General features: G+C 45.0%; 1 protein-coding gene across 1 annotated transcript; it reads right to left on the bottom strand.

Annotated features, from left to right (window-relative positions):
* Positions 1 to 1,804: 1,804 nt before the first annotated feature.
* On the bottom strand, positions 1,805 to 20,304 carry LOC138962457 (26S proteasome non-ATPase regulatory subunit 13-like). The gene is made up of 13 exons (XM_070334285.1): positions 20,175 to 20,304; positions 17,743 to 17,821; positions 16,329 to 16,363; positions 16,048 to 16,103; positions 9,111 to 9,154; positions 7,876 to 7,962; positions 7,198 to 7,369; positions 6,639 to 6,718; positions 6,233 to 6,358; positions 5,261 to 5,323; positions 4,809 to 4,889; positions 3,846 to 3,962; positions 1,805 to 3,425 (listed from the first exon to the last, which is right to left on the bottom strand). Exons 1-13 carry the CDS (start codon positions 20,273 to 20,275, stop codon positions 3,330 to 3,332), a joined length of 1,137 nt encoding a protein of 378 aa, XP_070190386.1. The 5' UTR covers positions 20,276 to 20,304; the 3' UTR covers positions 1,805 to 3,329.
* Positions 20,305 to 20,411: the final 107 nt, after the last annotated feature.

Genomic DNA, 20,411 nt, shown 5'->3' with positions numbered 1-20,411 from the left:
AACTACTGGACTGGGTGGCCGAGTGGTAACGCACTTGCGCTCGGAAGCGAGAGGTTGCGAGTTCGACCCTGGGTCACGGCGTTAGCAATTTTCTCCCCCCTTTCCTAACCTAGGTGGTGGGTTCAAGTGCTTGTCTTTCGGATGAGACGAAAAACCGAGGTCCCTTCGTGTACACTATATTGGGGTGTGCACGTTAAAGATCCCACTATTGACAAAATGGTCTTTCCTGGCAAAATTGTATAGGCATAGATAAAAAAATTTCCACCAAAATACCCGTGTGACTTGGATTAATATGCCGTGAAAAGTAGGATATGCGCCGAAATGGCTTCGATCTGCTGGTCGATGTGAATGCGTGATGTATTGTGTAAAAAATTCCATCTCACACGGCATAAATAGATCCCTGCGCCTTGAGTCCGAGTCTGGAGATACGCGCGCGATATAAGACTTCATATAACATAACATAACTGAAGAAAGCTGACACCTCAGGTTTTTTCCTTTCAGAATCTGGATAACAGAGTTTGCATGCAGCAAACAGCAGTCCCTGGAAGAGCAAATGGCCTACATGACCACCAGACCTGGGAACCCCTGTTTTGCACTTCGAGTATTCTCAAACAAACTTGGTGTATTTTCAGAAAAATTTGCGTACTCCACACAGCGTTTGAACATCCATGATTAAAACATGCCTCATGCGCATCCGTCACACCGTTGATTAAGTTTACCTATACATTTAAAACAAATGTTTTTTTCAATGTTCACTGACAAAAACTGTTATCATGTGAAAAAATATTGGATCGGCTTCGGGATGGGCGTGTGAAGAAAAGTTATTTAGGAATTTTTCTCGTCGTATTTTTTGTCCACTGACCGTACTGATCGTATTCTCGACATTCATGCGTACAAAATACGGCGAAATCGTATGGGTTCCCAGGTCTGGACCACCATGCTGCCCTTGCTGGAAGCAGCCCATTACGTCTACCGCTAAGCCTGGTTCATTTCTCGCTGGGAGGGTGACTGCTTTGTCCCACAGAATGCCAGTCTCCTAATCGGGAGGTCGTGAGTTTGAATCCCGGTCGCTGCCGCCTGGTGGGTTAAGAGTGGAGATTTTTTCGATCTCCCAGGTCAACTTATGTGCAGACCTGCTAGTGACTTAACCCCCTTCGTGTGTACACGCAAGCACAAGACCAAGTGCGCACGGAAAAGATCCTGTAATCCATGTCGGAGTTTGGTGGGTTATGGAAACACGAAAATACCCCGCATGCCTACTCAACGAAAGCGGAGTGAGCTGACTATGCTCTCAGAGCATAGTGTGGGGAACCCAAATGGGCAAACGAGCTCACACATAACCAGAACAATTCTGGATAGCTGAAGAAGAAGAACCCAGTCTTCAGGAACAGCATTCCAGCACCCTCACCCCTCTTGGTCGCTACTATCTTAGTGTCTGATTGAAGAAAATGCATGTTGTGTTTACATGAAATTGTAGGCATATTACTGGTCAATATACTTAAAAATAATCAAATCCAAACTGGTTCTAATGCATTTGACTGTTTGCCTGTATGGAAATACATTTGTCACAAGGTAGCAAATCTGCCAACAGAACTAAATTTGTGGATCGAACAGGGGTTTGAAGAACAGAACAAGCTAGGAACAAAGGAACAGGAGGTAAGAAAGTACATACAAAAAAGACAACATTCCTCTTAATTGCAGATTACATGTACTGACTATCTCTGTAAATGATGGATACATACTCACACATGCACACACCCAGCCAAACACACAACCTCCCAAAAAGTCCACCAGGAAGACTGGGAAAAGTAACATCTGACATGTATTCTGACACATACTTAGCAAATTCAAACAAATGCACAATTAACACAAGTCGCGTAAGGCGAAAATACAACATTTAGTCAAGTAGCTGTCGAACTCACAGAATAAAACTGAACGCAATGCAACGCAGCAAGACCGTATACTCGTAGCATCGTCAGTCCACCGCGCATGGCACAGGCAGTGAAATTGACAAGAAGAGCGGGGTAGTACTTGCGCTGAGAAGGATAGCACGCTTTTCTGTACCTCTGTTCGTTTTAACTTTCTGAGCGTGTTTTTTTATCCAAACATATCATATCTATATGTTTTTGGAATCAGGAACCGACAAGGAATAAGATGAAAGTGTTTTTAAATTGATTTCAAAAAATTAATTTTGATCATAATTTTTATATATTTAATTTTCAGAGCTTGTTTTTAATCCAAATATAACATATTTATATGTTTTTGGAATCAGCAAATGATGGAGAATAAGATGAACGTAAATTTGAATCGTTTTATAAAAAAATATTTTTTTTTACAATTTTCAGATTTTTAATGACCAAAGTCATCAATTAATTTTTAAGCCACCAAGCTGAAATGCAATACCGAAGTCCGGGCTTCGTCGAAGATTACTTGACCAAAATTTCAACCAATTTGGTTGAAAAATGAGAGCGTGACAGTGCCGCCTCAACTTTCACGAAAAGCCGGATATGACGTCATCAAAGACATTTATCAAAAAAAAGAAAAAAACGTTCGGGGATATCAATCCCAGGAACTCTCATGTAAAATTTCATAAAGATCGGTCCAGTAGTTTGGTCTGAATCGCTCTACACACACGCACGCACGCACACACACACACATACACCACGACCCTCGTTTCGATTCCCCCTCGATGTTAAAACATTTAGTCAAAACATGACTAAATGTAATAACATGACTACAATAAAAAGGACAGCTTCAGAAGAAATAGACAACCTTTACTGCCATAAAGCTAAAACAGAAATGTTTCATCAAATGGCTCCAAAGAGTTTTCAAGGTTTTTTTGTTTTATCTTCAACACTTGAATTTAGAATGAGAAAAAAAAATCTTGTTCTTCCTGCGACTTCATCAGTTCTCAGGTTATCAGGAAATTACCGGAATTTTATGGGTTGTTATGTGAAAGCACCAAAAACAAAGTGAATAACTGATTAGTCTGAACGTTTTTATTGCATTTGACAGTTTTTCACATAACAAAAATGCTACTGCTTCGCCATTTAAAATTTGTTTCACTGCTTACTGCAATCAAGTGACTGGTTCTTGTACAATCAATTCCTCTTGCCTTTCAGTTAAAATAAATACAAGTTTACGAAACACCTTGCAAGATCAATGCTTCAGGGGATCAAAATGTCTGAGTTCTATGCTTGCAAAACAAGAAAACATTACTCATTCGTTAGCGAGGGTAAAATGGTCTGAGCACATGGAAGCCTGTCCATGACAAAAATGGCTTGAGTTGTAACACTAAGGAAGAGATGCTGGGTGGAACCATGTTGTGCCTATGTCAAAATATCTTGGGCGTTGTCTTCTAGCAAGCATTCCATCTGTCTCACATCCTCTGACCACAGTTGCAGGCGATTCTGGATGACAGCCACCTGCACAAATCAATCATGCTACTTGTCAAAAACATGACCTCATTCTGCTTTTTTCTTAGCATTTAATTCAAACATCTATCAAAAGTGCCATGATGATGCCAACTCCTATCGCAGACTAAAATTCATGGATCATTACAACAAATTTAAAAAGAGAAAATAGAATGGTTTGATAGATGTAAAATCTGAACCTGTCAAAGTACACAAACACACACACGCACAACAGTGCCCAGTCGGGGGAGGGGGATTGCATGTATTTTTAATGAAATTCTGAAAACTGTGTACACTCTTGCTATTACTCGAGCTTACAAACCTGCTGTAACACTTACCACTGCAAATATCAACAGCAACAAGATATCTCATTTTTGAAACAGGCTGTTTCCCTCTTAACCTAACACCAGACTCTCCTAGTCCTAGTCCTACCTGTTGAAGGTCGAGGACCCGAGGTTGCACCCAGGTCATGTGTATGCGTTGCTCCACCTCATCAATGCAGCCCTTGACCAGTCCCAGACTCAGGGCTTTCATCACCAGTAACTCCACCTGGTCAACACAACACATCATAAAGACTTCTCTGCCCAGTGGTCACGTTTCAAAGGTCTAACTTCAATAACATCCTGGAAAGCTTCAATATTAAATGTGTCCACAGACAGCCGGTGAGGCGCATTGATACAACCTCAACTAGTATCTGTTAGCTTTGAGGGTCATTTTACAAGTAAGAAATGTACAAGGCCTACGAAACACCGAGACCATAAGTTATGCGAGACGTTGAATACTTGACGTAAGTTGATGCATGAATTCTTCCGGACTAAGTCAGTCAATTCCAAAGATCGCTTTTGGGATGAAAAGATATTGTTTTGAGTTTGCTGTCCAGAAACCAGTCAAAAGAGAAGGGAAAATGTATGTGGAAAAAAACCAAACCCACCCCGGCCCCAAAGCCTAATTGAAGCCCTCCGTCGCTTCGCTCCGTCGGATTTCAATTAGCCATGGTCGGGCGTCAATCCACGATGACGACCTCAAAGTTTCAAATGGAAGCATGTCAATCTGTAATTCATCCTTCTTATCTGAAGGTTTTTTTCCCTTTAATTCTGCAATGTCACGTGTAGATTTTTCACTTTCAAAAGCATAGTCTGCAAAAGCACCTTTCAACCTTTTCTCCTGATGTCAGAGATTCACGTCAGGTTAACATCTTTCTTGCATTTTCTCTTCAAACAAGTTTGACATGAATAACGCTCAATGTGAATGGTGGGTGTTAAAGAGTGTAAAGACTAAATGGAAGGAGTCCTCAAATGGAGGTTAATTTAGGTATTGTGAACATAAAATGTAAGAAACTAGGGTAATAAAAGCAGGTTCCGCTGTGGCCTCAACTAAAGATAATGGTATCTTCACCTCATTGGGAGGGATCCTGGCTGTCTGAGCCACAATATTGAATGTCAGCTGCCGGTCTGTGGCTGGACGTTGAAAGGTCATCTGCACAACAAACACAGGAAATGAAGATACTAACAGAAATCCAAGCAATAATTTTGGTGTGGACAAATACTCTTGAAACTCTCTTCTTTGCCATCCAATCAAAAAGTTATATAAGAGAAACAGAAACACATGGTTATCAAGGCATTTTGGTTTGGTCATCACACTGTTTATCAAGCTCTGAGTAAAACTTGACAATGCAGCTATCAAAATCTTTGATACATCACCAGTGATGAGTTTTGTTGGTCATGCTTTAGCCTGCATGTTAACAAGGCGTATGCTCCAACCATCCTTCCTTAAAAACTGCGCCAGAAGAAACTGAACAGAGGCCAAAGCATTTGCAAATGATGGTTAAGATAGTCAGTTGCTCTTACCTCCATCAGACACAGCAGAGATATCTTCTGTCTCATTTGCAGTTCCGCAGCTGCCAGATCAGGCTGAAATAGATTTAAAATCCATTTGAGCTCTTAAGTAACCTTTTTCACACGCTTATTTTGATATGGATGTTTTTTGCATGTCACACACAAACACACACATATACAAATGAATTATCAAAAACACCGAATAACAAAAAGTACAAGCACTATTTACAAAACTTACATATTCACTTTTCTGTACAAAATGACAGTTCAAGGTGCATAAATATCGAACGCAGAAGAACAAGAAGTCAAAAACAAAAGAATAAAGCTAGGATAGAGAATGGAGACATGTTTAAGACAGGAGATGACGATAACAACCACAAAATAATGGTACATGCAACAACATCTCCAGAGCTAAAAAGAAGTGGCAGTAATGACATTACCTCAGAACTGTGCACACTCAAAACGCTCATCAGTAGTAAACAAACCAAATTTCAGTAGTTTTTTCAGTAGTAAGCTGTAACGACAGTTCAAGACATAATTCGTATTGGTCTCCTTTGCTGGATTTTACGATCTCCAGGTTGTCTTGAGAATAACTGGACTTCCAGCACTGTTGTGCCGTTTTCTTCTTCTTTGGTGACAGAGCTGGTGTCTCCTCTTCACTATCTGAATCTCGCACTCTTTTTTTCTTTTCCATGTTTCACTTCAATCACAAGTTGCCAAGCAGACGCTGGACGAACTAAGTCTAAGAACAAAAGACTCAACGCTGAGAACACGCGCGCTTCCGGTAAATCGGAAAACGTCTTTTCAGCGCAACGGCCAACTAATTGGTCAAAACATCTTAAAACAGAAAAAAAGTAAAATTTTTTGTGTGTGGAGTAAAACATCGGAATTTCGGAATTTTAATTAAAAATCCGTAGCACCGTATTCTGCATATAAAAAACGGAGAAATTACAGAGAAACCGTAGATGTACACAGGTCTGTTACCTGTCCGCCCCAAGATTTCTTGAGGTCATCAAACTTGGTGATGTTGCCGCTGTTGAAGGCATACAAGAGATCCACGAGCCAGTCTTTGTCTGTGTTCTTCAGTGACAGGAGAATATCATGGGCAAGCTGAAAAAAGAGAAGAAAACAAATGATTCTTTTACTCAGCATACTCTGAATTCTATCGAAGATGAAAGAGAGAGAGAGAGAGAGAGAGAGAGAGAGAGAGAGAGAGAGAGAGAGAGAGAGAGAGAGAGAGAGAGAGAGACACACACAGAGGGAGAGAGAGAGGGAGGCATTTTGATAATTCGCCAGATTCATGTTTCAGATTGTAAATTGCTCGAACCATGCAAACATAAAACACAACAAAAGAAACACCCACAAACAAACACAGCTATAGTCTACTGACCAGTTCTCCAAAGTTGTAGACGCCCTCTCCCAGTACAGCCGCCAGACCCAGGTTGAAGGCTCTCTCTGCCTGCTCTCCGCCTGCAGCAAAACACAAAGCACTCAGCAAAGTGTATCATACAAGTTTTCTGACTATTCAATGTCATGTGTCAATGGAATGTTTTCGTTACCCCTGTGGAGATTGTATTCTGTCTACTTTTTTTTCAGGCACAATGTCACTGCTAGATGAGAAAGAAAAAAAACCAACACTTGCAGAAATAAAAATCCTAAATCAAATAACAAAGTCCCCCAAAAGCGGCGAAGGGCTGCCTAAATGGAAGGGTAAAGACGGCCATACACGTAAAAACCCTCTCGTGCAAAAAACATAAGTGTACGTTGGAGTTTCAGCCCATGAACGCAGAAGAAGAAGAAGAAATAAGAAAGTAGGGCAAGAACTATACATATTGATAACAGTATATGAAAGCCACGCACAACCAGTCTCATGGCACCTAAGACAACAAGAAGCAGTGGTTGAGCTCTGTTCTCATTAGGCCAGACAAACACACACACAAACTACTTACTAGGAATTTCTTCTAGCTTCATGCAGCCCAGGAAACGTAAAGCCTCCTTGTAATAATCTGCATGGTTGCCCAGCAGTTTGTGGTAGTTGGATGTCAGCTCATAAAAGCGACTGTGTACTGAAGTTACTCCATCCAGAGCGTCCAGAATACCTTGAGATTCCTCGATAACAGTCTAAAAGAAAAGTATACAGTTCTCAAGTCAAATCAGATATATATGCAACAAAGTTTTGTTCTGACATGTGTGCAGTAAATGAAAAATCATAATATTTCTAAATGGTGCTTGGAAAACAGTTGAACTCACATGTTAGACTTCCGACATTTGACGTACAACATTTGCCAATCCAAGGATCAAGTTTTACGTGAATCACCAATGACGTGAAATTTGTAGCCAGTCCAACCTACTAGCTCAATTTTGATTGAGAAGGTTTCACATACAAAAATAATGTAGCCCCTAAATGCTTTAAACTTGTCCTGATCACTTGGTGTTTCGGAATTACTGTATTTTGTAGATTTATCTGTGTAAGCACTGCAACCGAAATACAATTTTTGAAACTGGCTAGTCTGATCACTGTATAATGCAACACATACAAGCACAGAAGAATTTCTCCGCTGTGCAAAAAAATACATAGCAACAGACAACTGTCAACAAAATTACTTTGTTCTGCATAATTTACAAACCTTGACATTTTCAAAGTCTTTGTTTTTCAGACGGATGTTTCCAATTGTTGTCATGCAAAGAATTTTTGCTTCATCACTTGACTTGACCTGCAAAGCCAAAACAATTAGAAGTAATTACAAACAAACAAATGAACCAATAAATAAATGAAAAAAAGAAAGGAAAAGGAAAAATAAACAAGAAGAGCAAACGCTCGATCGAGTCACTTTCGCAGTTCTGAATATTATATGAGGCATCAGATGGACAGGAAGAAATAGCTATTCACAACACAATGAGTCACGTTCACATAAAATTTGAGCCCGGTCACTTTTATAGTTTCCGAGAAAAGCCCAACGTTAAGTTGTGTGTTGCCGAACAGAAAAGGCTAGTTATCTCCCTTGTTTTTCTGATAACGTTCGTAAAAGGCTACAGATGTAAATACTTTGATGTAAAGAATAATCCTACAAAGTTTCAATCACATCCGATGAACTTTGTCAAAGATATAAAATGTCTAATTTTTCCTTTGACGCTGACCTGTGACCTTGAAAAAGGTCAAAGGTCAACGAAACCATCGTTAAAGTGTAGAGGTCATTGGAGGTCACGACTAAACAAAATATGAGCCCGATCGCTTTGATAGTTTCCGAGAAAAGTCCAACGTTAAGGTGGTGTCTACGGACGGCCGGCCGGCCGGACAGACTAACACTGACCGATTACATAGTCACTTTTTCTCAAGTGACTCAAAAAAGAAGACAGTCACTGTTTGTTACAATCCTTTCAAGTAAACAGAGGACAGATCTAGAAGTACAAAAGACAAGTTAATATCAGTGACATCAGCTAAACTTCAAAGAACTGGTCAGTTTGATTAACTTAACTTCTGTCGTGTTCATTATCATTTGTTCATACATGTATCACTATCTTGTATGACTAAACAGAACTTGACATGCTTGTGGTGCCGCTTGAGTGTCAACACTGGTTTATTCTGTTGGACAACCAAATCTGAAAAACTCAGTCAACCGTTTGTCTGCATGTGATATGAATTCATGCCCCCAGAGTGTTCAAATTGTCAATACCACATCTACCAGATTTCCATGTTTGAAATGTTCATCCTTCATGCAACCTTCTTACCTCTCCTTTAATAAACATGTGTGCACACCACAGTACACTAAGAATTCCTCACTGACACAGAAGGAAAAAAAACACACTCTAATTTAGAGTTCTTTTCTTTTAAGTTTAAAAGAAATGCTCATGACATGATTACCTTCTCCTTCAGCTTTTCCATGAACTCCACAGCTTGCTTTGGCTCTGGAAGAAACACATTAAGTCAAACTAAAAGGAGTTTGCACAACACACGATTCATTATTGTGTCCAGCAGTCAGATAAAAAATCACACTTATGAAAACAGAATCATTATCAACTCTACAATTGCTTCACTCTCTCATCCTTATTCGAAAATTTTTAATTAAATTTTCATTTGATTAATATACTTACCCGAGTCACATATTAGCATTGACGCAGTCGAGATGCTAGGTAAACTGAAACGCTATCCCGTCTATAGTCTAAGGGAAGCAACCCAAGCTAAAAAAGTAGCAAGCTTGCTACCCTGGGTTGCCTCCCGTAGCGTGTCACGCCACAGATCTCGTACCCAGTACGAGACACCCTCATTCGACTTCTAGAATCCAAAGAAACTACAAGCGGGGAAGGTGGGAGGGAATTACCTATGTGACTCGGGTAAGTATATTAATCAAATGAAAATTTAATTAAAAATTTTCGATTAAATTACATATTCTTACTCCGAGTCACATATTAGCAGATAACTCCAACAAGGTGGTGGGTAAGAAGTAAAAATTTCAAACTCACTGTTAAGATCTGGAGAGGCATTGCCCCGCTGCCACCAGTGCGGGGAGGGTCCTTGAGCCATCACGGCATACCGCGGCGATGTCTCTCAAGTAGAACGAGATAAAGACGTCGTCTGAACGCCAGTATGCTGTGCGCAGGACGTCGTCGAGTCTTCGGGACCTCAAAACAGCCAATGACGATGCCCATGCCCGGGACTCGTGCATTCTAGCCGACTGGAGAGGGAAGGCAGGCTGAGCCCCCCCCTTTTGTGCCAGACTCCACACATAAGCTTGTTTTATGAGAGCCGACACCCACCTGGCCAAGGTAGTTCTCGTGATATCTCTGTCCATGGACGTATTCAAGGAAATAAAGAGGAGCTTCTGGGAGCTCGACCTGATGGGTTGAGTCCGGGCTAAATATGCCTCCAGGGCCCTAACCGGGCAATTGACCATGTCTGGGTCATCTTGTGCCACAATATGAGACAGGGGCCTCACAAGGACACAGGGAGAAGGCTGATCCGGTGTCTGATTCTTGGCCAGAAAGGCCTCCCGGAAATGCAAAGACAAGGAGCCGTCACGCTCTCGGCCAATGTCCTGCGGACTGCCTGAAAGAGCGTGTATCTCGCTACCTCTGCGGGCCGAAGCCAGAAGTAGCAAAAACAGAGCCTTACGAGTAAGGTTCGCGAGGCTAGAGCCCTCTAGAGGCTCGAAGTCCGCCGAGCGCAAGAACTCGAGGACAAGGAAAAGATCCCACTTGGGCAGAGGAGAGCGCTTAACGTCCTGCAAAGACGCGCCCTTAATAACCCCAGCGACAACTCCACTAACATTGATGGTATGACCGATCTGTTTAAGAGTCGAGGCAATCGCCGACCTGCGAACCTTCAAAGAGGAGGAAGAAGCCCCCTGGGAAGACAAATCCGCTAAGTGGTTGGCTACGTGTATAGTACGAGGAGCCACCGGGTTCAGCCCATGAGCCTGACACCAGGTGACCCAGGCACGCCAATGCGACGAATACACTGAGGAGGTAGAGGCCCTATGCGAGCGCTGCACCAACTCCAAAGTGCGGTCGGAAGCCCCAGACCGCCTCAGAGCGGACCTCACAGTCTCCACGCGTGAAGATTGAGAGACTGCGGGTGCCCGTGAGGAACTCCGGTGCGAGGCTGAACGAGTTCGCCTGGTACCAGAGCCAGAGGAATTGGAGGGCCGTGTGCGAGTCTCAGAAGGTCCGGAAACCAGGGCTGAGACGGCCACAGAGGGGTGACCAGAAGCAGGGACGGCCTCTCCAATTCCGCCTTCCTGAGGACTTGGCTGAGCAGCTGGAAGGGTGGGAAGGCATAAGCCTCCAGCCCTGTCCAGGGGATGTCCAAGGCGTTGGTCCCCCACGCTTCCGGATCGGGGAAGGGGGAGACAAACACCGGAAGGCGCCTGGAGAATCTGGTGGCGAAGAGATCCACCACAGGCTTCGGGGCCACAGCCCAAAGGCGGAGAAGGGCACCATGCGTGATGGTCCATTCCGCCTGCAACACCCTGTCGGAGCGGCTGAGCGCGTCCGCCAGTGTGTTGAGGCTCCCTGGCAGGTAACGCGCTGAGAGAGAGATCTCCCGCTGGGAGCACCAGGAGAGGATCTCGCACGTTCTGCGGGAGAGAGTGGGGGACCGCGAACCTCCCTGCTTGTTCACGTAGGCAGCCACTGTCGTATTGTCCGTGAACAGACGCACACGCTTGGCTGCCAGGGAAGGGAGGAACGCGACCAGAGCAAGGAACACGGCCTCCAACTCTAGCGAGTTGATGTGCCATGTGCTCTGTTCCGCAGACCACAGTCCGGAGGCCGTGAGCCGGTCCGTGTGAGTCCCCCAACCCAGCAGGGACGCGTCTGTGAACAGGTCCATGTTGGGAGGGGGGGAAACAATGGGAACCCCCCTGCATACCCATCCCGAGTCCAGCCACGGGAGGGTTGCAGCCTGGAACCAATCCCCAAGGGGAACCAGAGTGTTCCAATCCACACAAGGAGAGTCCACCAACGGCTTCAGCGCGTGCTGAAGCGGGCGTTTGTGAGCTCTCCCTAGTGGAACCAGCAGGGCCATGGACTCCATCTGCCCCAGGATGGAGGCCAAAGTCCGAAGGGAAGCTCTCAGGAGAAGCGAAGTAGAGCGGATGAGAGCCTGGAGCTTGTCCACCCGCTTCTGCGAAGGCTGGACAGTCCAGGTGACCGTATTGAACGTCATCCCCAGGTAAGTGAATGACTGAGACGGCACGAGCTCTGACTTCGTCTGGTTGACCGAGAATCCCAGCAAGCTGGCCTCCCGGAGAACCAAGAGAGTGTGCTGCCTGCAGAGAGCCTCGCTCTGGCCCATGATGAGCCAGTCGTCGAGGTATGCTCGCAGCCGCACTCCCTGTGACCTCACCAGCGCGCAAAGCTGCCTCACCACCATGGTAAAGATCCATGGGGCAAGGGACAGCCCAAAAGGCAGTGCGCGGAACTGGTAGACTTGACTGGCCCACCGGAAACGGAGCCATTTCCGGTCGGCGGGATGCACCAGAATATGGAAGTACGCATCCGTCAAGTCGATCGAGGTCACCCAGTCTCCTGGGCGGAGAGCGTCCCGAACCGAGGCAGGAGTCTACATCTTGAATCGAATCGTTCTCAAAAACTTGTTGAGAAACGAAAGATCCAAGACAGGACGCCAAGCTCCCGAAGCTTTGGGGACCGCGAAAAGCCGTCCATAAAACCCCGGGGAGCTGTGGTCCGAGACCGCTTCCACCGCGCCCTTCTCTATCAGTGAGGCAACCTCCGACTGGAGGACGGCCCTTGCCTCCTGTGAGAAGGGGGGCTTGAAGGCTGGAGGACACCTGGTAAGAGGGGCCCTGTCCCCCAGCCAAAGCAAGCGGAATCCCGACTTCACAACACCCACTAACCATCGGCTGCGTATGGCGGCCAGCCAATGTGGAAGTGCCCGAGCAAGGCCCCCCGCCATCACCAAGGTGGAGGGCGGGGGGGGCGTGAAGCCGGGAACGCTTCATTGGGGGTGGGGCTTTCCACTGGAAGAGCCCCTACCCCTCCTCGAAAAAGATCTCTTGCCCGACCCGCGGGAAGGGGCAACAGATCTTTTCCGGGAAGCAGGATGTGCCTGAGCAGAGGTCTTAGCCTGTTTGTGCTGAGCCTGCTGAGGAGCAGCCTGCTTGGGCTGCTTCAGGGACTGAAGCGCAAAGGAAGAGAACTGCTGTTCTCTGTTGGTGTCGATCTCCTGCTTCCTGGCATCAGCGGCCAGGTTGCCGAAGAGAGCACCATCCACCAAGGGCGACGATCTGAGAGTGTTTCTCGTCGACTCCTCAGAGAACTGGGAGTGGGTGAGAAACAAGTCCCTTCTGCACGAGACAAAATGTACGTACTGCAGAGAGGACAATCTCATTTGTTCCTCGTTCACCCTTGCCAGCGTGGAGAGGAGTGTGGATACGTCCTCCGAATCTTGCTCCTTACTCAAGGTAAAGGGAGCCAAAGATTCTGTAAGAGCACGTGAAAGAGCCCGCAGGATAGTCTCCGAAATGGAACTGAGTTCCAGGAGCTGCCTTCCCACCTCCTCAGAGGACAGGAGAGACTGCTCCGAAAGAGGGAGAACGGAATCCTTCTTCAAAGGCTTCGTCAAAAGAGGTAGCAATGCCGGCGTGACCGGAAGCGGCGCACGCGGCAGAGCAAAGGACGAAAGAAGGTTCCGTGAAGCCTTAGGCCAAGGCAACTTCCTTTGAGCCGCCAAGGGCACGAAGAAGTCTGCCTGTGTTGCAGCAGCCAGATAAGGCAAAGCATGTTCCGGAGCTGTGCCATACGGCACCAGAAGCGGAACTGCTGCTGGAGGCAACCCGCTGCCGGCAGGAGCGGGCTTGGCGAACAAACGAGAAAGCTGGAAAGCCACTGACGGTGATTCTTCAAACCGGAAGTAGCTGTCCTCCTCCTTCGCCCACCGGAAGTCTGCCATCGCCGACGGACCCGACGCCGAAGGCGTGGTCGAAGACGAAGCCCCTTCCGGGAAATAACGCGAAGTGACTTCCGCGGCCGCTTCAAGCGCTACCCTGAAGCTGGCCGGAGCCGCCGAAGGCAGCTGCTCCTCGTCCACAGACCCAAGGTCCGAAACGCCACATGAAGGGGATGGCTCATAGCCCAAGGAACCCGACAAATGACGCTGCGAGGACAGGCCGGAAGCCAAAAGCCCCTCCTGTTGGTCATCGACGAAACTCACGCCCTGGCTAAGAGGAGGGTGAGAAACGCCAGCAACCGACGGCAGCTGAAGGGAGGAGCTAGCAGACACCACCGGAGTGTGTGGCTGCTGCTGATCCAACAGAGGCAGAAAGCCCGAATGCCCAGGAGAACGACCGAATTCGAAATCCGCCGGCATCCCAACGGACGCGGCGAGAACCGAACCGGAAGAACCGGGAGGAGCCGGAAGAGCAGACGCAACGGCATAGCTATGCCATGGCTGTGGAGTCTGCCAGCTACAACCCGGAAGCCCTAGGCCGGAACCGGAAGTGACAGAGGACTGTGCACGACCAGCTGGACCCACACTTCCCGCCCAGGCAGGAAGGGCAGCTGCCGGAAACGGCTGCTGAAACTGGGCAAAGCTCGAACCGGAAGGGACCATGGTCTGTCCGCATACCAGTGAACCAACACTTCCGGCCGGAACCGGAAGAGAAGCTGCCGTAAACGACTGCTTACGTAGTTCGTGGCTCGAACCGGATGGGACCATGGTCTGTCCGCTTTCCAGTGAACCACTACTTCCGGCCGGAGCCGGAAGGGAAGCTGCCGTGAACGACTGCTTACGTAATTCGTAGCTCAAACCGGCAGGGACCATGGTCTGTCCGCTGTCCAGTGAACCACTACTTCCAGGAACTGGAAGTGCAGCTGCCGCGGACGGCTGCTGCGAGCACATACCTTGCGACGACCGTATCCCAAAAGGGACCTGCTCAGGTGCACTCCCGCAAGCGGAAGCCACCGAGCGCCGGCCGAGAAGAGAAACGCCTCCCTGCTCACGGCCTCCAGCACCAACGCCGAAGCCAGCAGGCTGGACAGGTGATCCGGAAACAGCAGGACAGGAAGCCAGCGACCGAGGGTCGCACACCCCCGGGAGGGGGGCAGAGCTGGAAACAGGGTCCGTCCGCGCCATCTCTGTACGCACGAGCGTCCTAATTTCTGGAAGCAAAGAGGACAAAATGCTAGCCACAAGAGTGCCAGCCTCCGGCACAGGTACCGGGGTCAAAACGGCCGTGGTAGTAGAAGTGCCCGCCGCCCGCGAGCCAGACGAAGTCTCCTCCGGCGCCGAAATGGGCACCGAAAAAACAAAGTTAGTCTTCGGGTCAGAAACGTGAACCGTGGGGTTCCTAGCCGAAGAAGTAGAAGCCGAGGACTTAGGTTTGCCAGGGCCTTTGCCCTTACTCTCGGCCTTAGCCGCTCTCTTTTTCTCACTATCCGACATGCTGTCGCGCAAGAAAAACAGACTACTGAAAATACACAAGTCTCTAGGACGTAAAACTTCAGCAGAATAAACTAGCACAAAGTACAAGTTACAAGGAGGTAATAGTGCTACTGGTCAACGCTAAAAGTCCGAGCACGGACCCAAACTAACCAGCGAAAAACACCACGTGTAAGCGAAAAATGGCGACCAAAATGGCGGCCACAGCAACAAACTACCGAGTAAAATTCACAAGTCCGCGGACGAGAAAATTCTCAGCAGAATGGCAATGCAAACAACAACAAAATGAAACGATCTCACCGCTAGAAACAGCAATGAGCAGACGGGGAGCCAAGGCCGGTGGGTGTCAAGCAGACAGCAAACAACAGCCTAGGAGCGAAATCAGCACGACCTGTCTCTCTGGCTGAAAGATGTCGAATGAGGGTGTCTCGTACTGGGTACGAGATCTGTGGCGTGACACGCTACGGGAGGCAACCCAGGGTAGCAAGCTTGCTACTTTTTTAGCTTGGGTTGCTTCCCTTAGACTATAGACGGGATAGCGTTTCAGTTTACCTAGCATCTCGACTGCGTCAATGCTAATATGTGACTCGGAGTAAGAATATGTAATTTAATCCACAATACAGGTCTCGAACAACCCTATCAATCTCTGGACACAAAACCTGTGCAACGTTCATGTTTATGGCTTAGAGTTGTTTTAGCATGGTGCATTCATGTACTGAAATTAAAGTGTCTAACTGTTTCTGATACTTTGCATGACTTTTTTGTTTCAAGAATCTTCTGTACTTTCAACTCAAAGCTTCTCAGTCCCAGAAAGACATCAAAGAACAGCATAATGCCCTTTATGCTATTTTTTTTATTTGAAAAACTTGCACAACAAAAAGTAAGTAAGTAAAGCACTCACCTTGGATTTGTTTCACCACAAGTACGCATATTTCTGTGAGTGCTAGTGGGTTGATTCTGTGCAGACAGAAAAAAAGACCACATAAGTGGATCATCTACATTTATTAAAAAATCAATGAAATACAACAATGTCCATGTAACTCGATGGGATCAGAGAAAGGCAACTCTTGTGAGTTTATTCCAAGACTACGTTTATTTACACATTCTCAGTCTCACTATCCTCCCCGGGCTCTCTATCCTTGAGAAAGTAATTTAGCAAATAAAGAAACAAGATGAACTTACCTGTGTTCAAAGTCTGTAATGAAGTTTTCGTACAGCTGCAAAACAGATAGGAAGAAAAGATTACCATCAATATTTGTGTATTTAACAAGTTAAAAACATTGTGTCCCAATTCAATACATAATACAATAAATTTTTTCTCTCCAATTATGCTTCATAATAACACTACAGCCCCCAACCCGAACTGTATAACTCTTGGGGTGATTAGAGACAGCTTTTTTTGTCAATTGTACCCCTTTACTTAAAGGCACAGTAAGCCTCCCGTAAACCATCACAGATACGGTCAGGCTTTTACACACAGTACAAACACCCTTTCATTTAAACACTCACCGATTGAGAACATCCTAGGTGCCCTCCGTAAAGAGCGAACAATTTTCAAAGAATTTATTTTTTGCGTGGTTTATCTTACCCCTGAGCCATCGTGAACCCGTGTGATCCAGTTTCCCTTTTTCACAATGTAGTCGTCAGTTAGTCATTTGAATGCGACTCGATGTGAGCTTATCTACAATAGCACGTTTTTATGCACGAAACAAACGGCTGTGATTCACAAGAACTCTAGCGATGGCTTTTGACTGTTGAGAGGAACGGCGATATATGCATAAACTGTGGTCTGCTACGACCCTTGCGTGACCCTGCTTCCGGGCTTTTCTTTTTTCAAACTTTCACAACTTCGAATTATACTGATCTTGTCTTGATGAAAAAAGAATTCTTTTATGATTAAAGAATGTTTGTGTAACAAGCTGTCAATTTATTATTTAGATTTTAAAAGTTAGGTCTAGCGCAAAAACGCACCACGGTCCAAAAACATTCTGATAATCATTGATCCACGGCTATCGCCAGTTTACATCGATAGAATGAGACCCGAAGGGAAGTAACTCATTTTTGACCTGAGTTCAGGATGGGTCCAAAAAGTGTTCGAGACAATCTGCAAAATTAATTCTTTAAAAATTGCTCGCTCTTTACGTAGGGCACCTTGGATGTTCCCGTTTGGTGAGTGTTCAAATGGAAGGGTGTTTGTACTGTGTGTAAAAGCCTGACAGTATCTGTGATGGTTTACGGGAGGCTTACTGTCCAAGCGTGATTTCCGGTATTGAATATTCATAACAGCCGTCCAGCACCAAAACGAGGCGCCATTGTTGTAGAGGAGCAAGTCCACGAAAATAAATTCTTTAAAAATTTCTCACGCTCGACAGAAAGCAGCCAGGATGTTCCCGTTCGGTCAGCGTTCAAATGGAAGTATGCTTGTACTGTATGTAGACGCTCGGGGAGCTCTGTGATGGTTTACGGGAGGCTTACTGTGCCTTTAAGCACTGGTATGCTATACAACAACAACCACAACAGCATCAACTGTTACTCAAAACAAGTTAACGCAAAGTCAGTTATCAGGTATAAATTAATAAACGGACCATTAACTCACCTTTACCAAAGTGTCTCCCTTTGCAAACACTGGTGTCTTGACAAATGCACTCAGTTTCAGTGTCAGCTGGTGCCATAATCTGCAGATAAAAAATATAGAACAATGAACTTTTCTGTTTGCACACAGGAGGCATTGGCCTTTGCACAAGGTTCAAATTCTGGTTATGTTGAATTTTACTCTTTAGCGCTGTAAATTCTGGGACTTTTTATTTCTGCTGCAATATGAGCCTCTGCATTTGCATTTAACTTGCTCTTTTAGTTTTAAACATAGTCATTTGAATTACCATTCGATTTTGAGTAACGGAATGAACTGTACTGTACAGATGCATTTTTTTTACATGGGGTTTAGAAGGGAAACATCGCTGCAGCCATTTTGAGAACGAAATGAATAAGCAAATTTCTTTCTTTATTTGGTGTTTAACGTCGTTTTCAACCACGAAGGTTATATCGCGACGGGGAAAGGGGGGGGAGATGGGATAGAGCCACTTGTCAATTGTTTCTTGTTCACAAAAGCACTAATCAAAAATTTGCTCCAGGGGCTTGCAACGTAGTACAATGTATTACCTTACTGGAAGAATACAAGTTTCCAGTACAAAGGACTTAACATTTCTTACATACTGCTTGACTAAAATCTTTACAAAAATTGACTATATTCTATACAAGAAACACTTAACAAGGGTAAAAAGAGAAACACAATCCGTTAGTCGCCTTTTACGACATGCTGGGGAGCATCGGGTAAATTCTTCCCCCTAACCCGCGGGGGGTGCTTTTTCATTTACCCAAGACACAAATTACTAAATTATAAGCAGTTTTGAAACTCAATCCCTCAATTACTTTCAGCAGAATTAATAGTTTCATTAAAAAAAGTGACTTGTATCAAACTTAAAAATGGCACAATACATAAAATCAATACTCTGACAAGGGAAACAACCGCTGTATATTACCCTAAAGTGCCGCAAAATGATTGCATCCCCTGGAGATTACTTTCTCAGATTTGCTCTAAAAGACGAATTCTGGAATTGGGAAATAACTCCGTCAGGACTTTTATGGGTTGTGGTAGAGGTGCGTTTCCTTGCAAACATTGAGCCAAGGACACATGACGTCTCAAGACTGGTGACTAGATCTGTGCACTGAGGGACGCAATCACATCTGCAATGCGGATTGTTACTGTCAATGTCAGCTCTGATGTGTTGAATGAAAAGAGCGTTATTATTTTAAGCAGACAGTGAGCGCACTCTGCCCAGTCACCAGTAATTCGCCAACAATGTCACGTGTAGCTTGACTCAGTGTTTCCATGGAAAAGCAAGGGAAAACAAGGGAGAGCAACCCATAAAAACTTGACTATTCTTAATGTTATGCTTATACCTTGCAATTTATATGTTAGTTGTTATATTGTTTTTTTCTCTCAATTTAATTCTTCCGGCAATTCAACATAACCCAATTTAGGGGTTTGTGAGGGTGAACGGAACAAAGGGTGAATGGAACAAAGAAACAAGAAGAGCAAACGCTCGATCCAGTCACTTTCGCAGTTCTGAATATTATATGAGGCATCAGATGGACAGGAAGAAATTGCTATTCACAACACAATGAGTCACGTTCACATAAAATTTGAGCCCGGTCACTTTTATAGTTTCCGAGAAAAGCCCAACGTTAAGTTGTGTGTTGCCGAACAGAAAAGGCTAGTTATCTCCCTTGTTTTTCTGATAACGTTCGTAAAAGGCTACAGATGTAAATACTTTGATGTAAAGAATAATCCTACAAAGTTTCAATCACATCCGATGAACTTTGTCAAAGATATAAAATGTCTAATTTTTCCTTTGACGCTGACCTGTGACCTTGAAAAAGGTCAAAGGTCAACGAAACCATCGTTAAAGTGTAGAGGTCATTGGAGGTCACGACTAAACAAAATATGAGCCCGATCGCTTTGATAGTTTCCGAGAAAAGTCCAACGTTAAGGTGGTGTCTACGGACGGCCGGCCGGACAGACTAACACTGACCGATTACATAGAGTCACTTTTTCTCAAGTGACTCAAAAACTGCGTTTAGAAGGACGTTTATTTTAATTTCAAGATTGCACTTGAAGTTGAAGTTTGAAAGTAATGAAACAAAAAAAAGCTTTCTCAATAATAAAATGTTAACTTTTAATTTTTATATAGGGTATGCATCCGCATGAGCCAACCATCAATAGCACGCACCATCGTATTCAAACAAAACACTTCACAACTGAAATGAAATGAGAGAAGCCACCGAAGTGAAATCCTAGCAGATGATAAAGGTATACTAAAACACACTCATCCTCTTTCTTTCTCTCAGTCTCAGTCTCACTCTCAGGGCTGATCAATTTTGATTAGTCAGGCCAGACACTAAAAACGGTATTTTCACCAACTGAAATCTCAGAAATTTGGCAGTGGTCTTTCATCACAAAGTACATACTTCTTGTTATAGTAGTCCTCTAACTCTGCCCAGTCTGAAGCAGGCTCTCCAGTACTCTTTCGCTGTTGTTCAGCTAAATAAGAAGAAACGTCTCTCGGCATGTTGAACGATCTTGTCCGGAAGCGGCCTAATGCCCGTTTACTCAAATTTACCCAAATCAATATTTAGCACATTTATTTTCTGCTTTGGCTTTCAGCATTCTTTGAACTTCAAGAATTTCTATTTAAATTGTATTCC

The sequence above is a fragment of the Littorina saxatilis genome, linkage group LG3 (genome assembly GCF_037325665.1).
Source record: "Littorina saxatilis isolate snail1 linkage group LG3, US_GU_Lsax_2.0, whole genome shotgun sequence".
Lineage (NCBI taxonomy): Eukaryota > Metazoa > Mollusca > Gastropoda > Littorinimorpha > Littorinidae > Littorina > Littorina saxatilis.
This window is presented reverse-complemented; position numbering and strand designations above follow the sequence as displayed.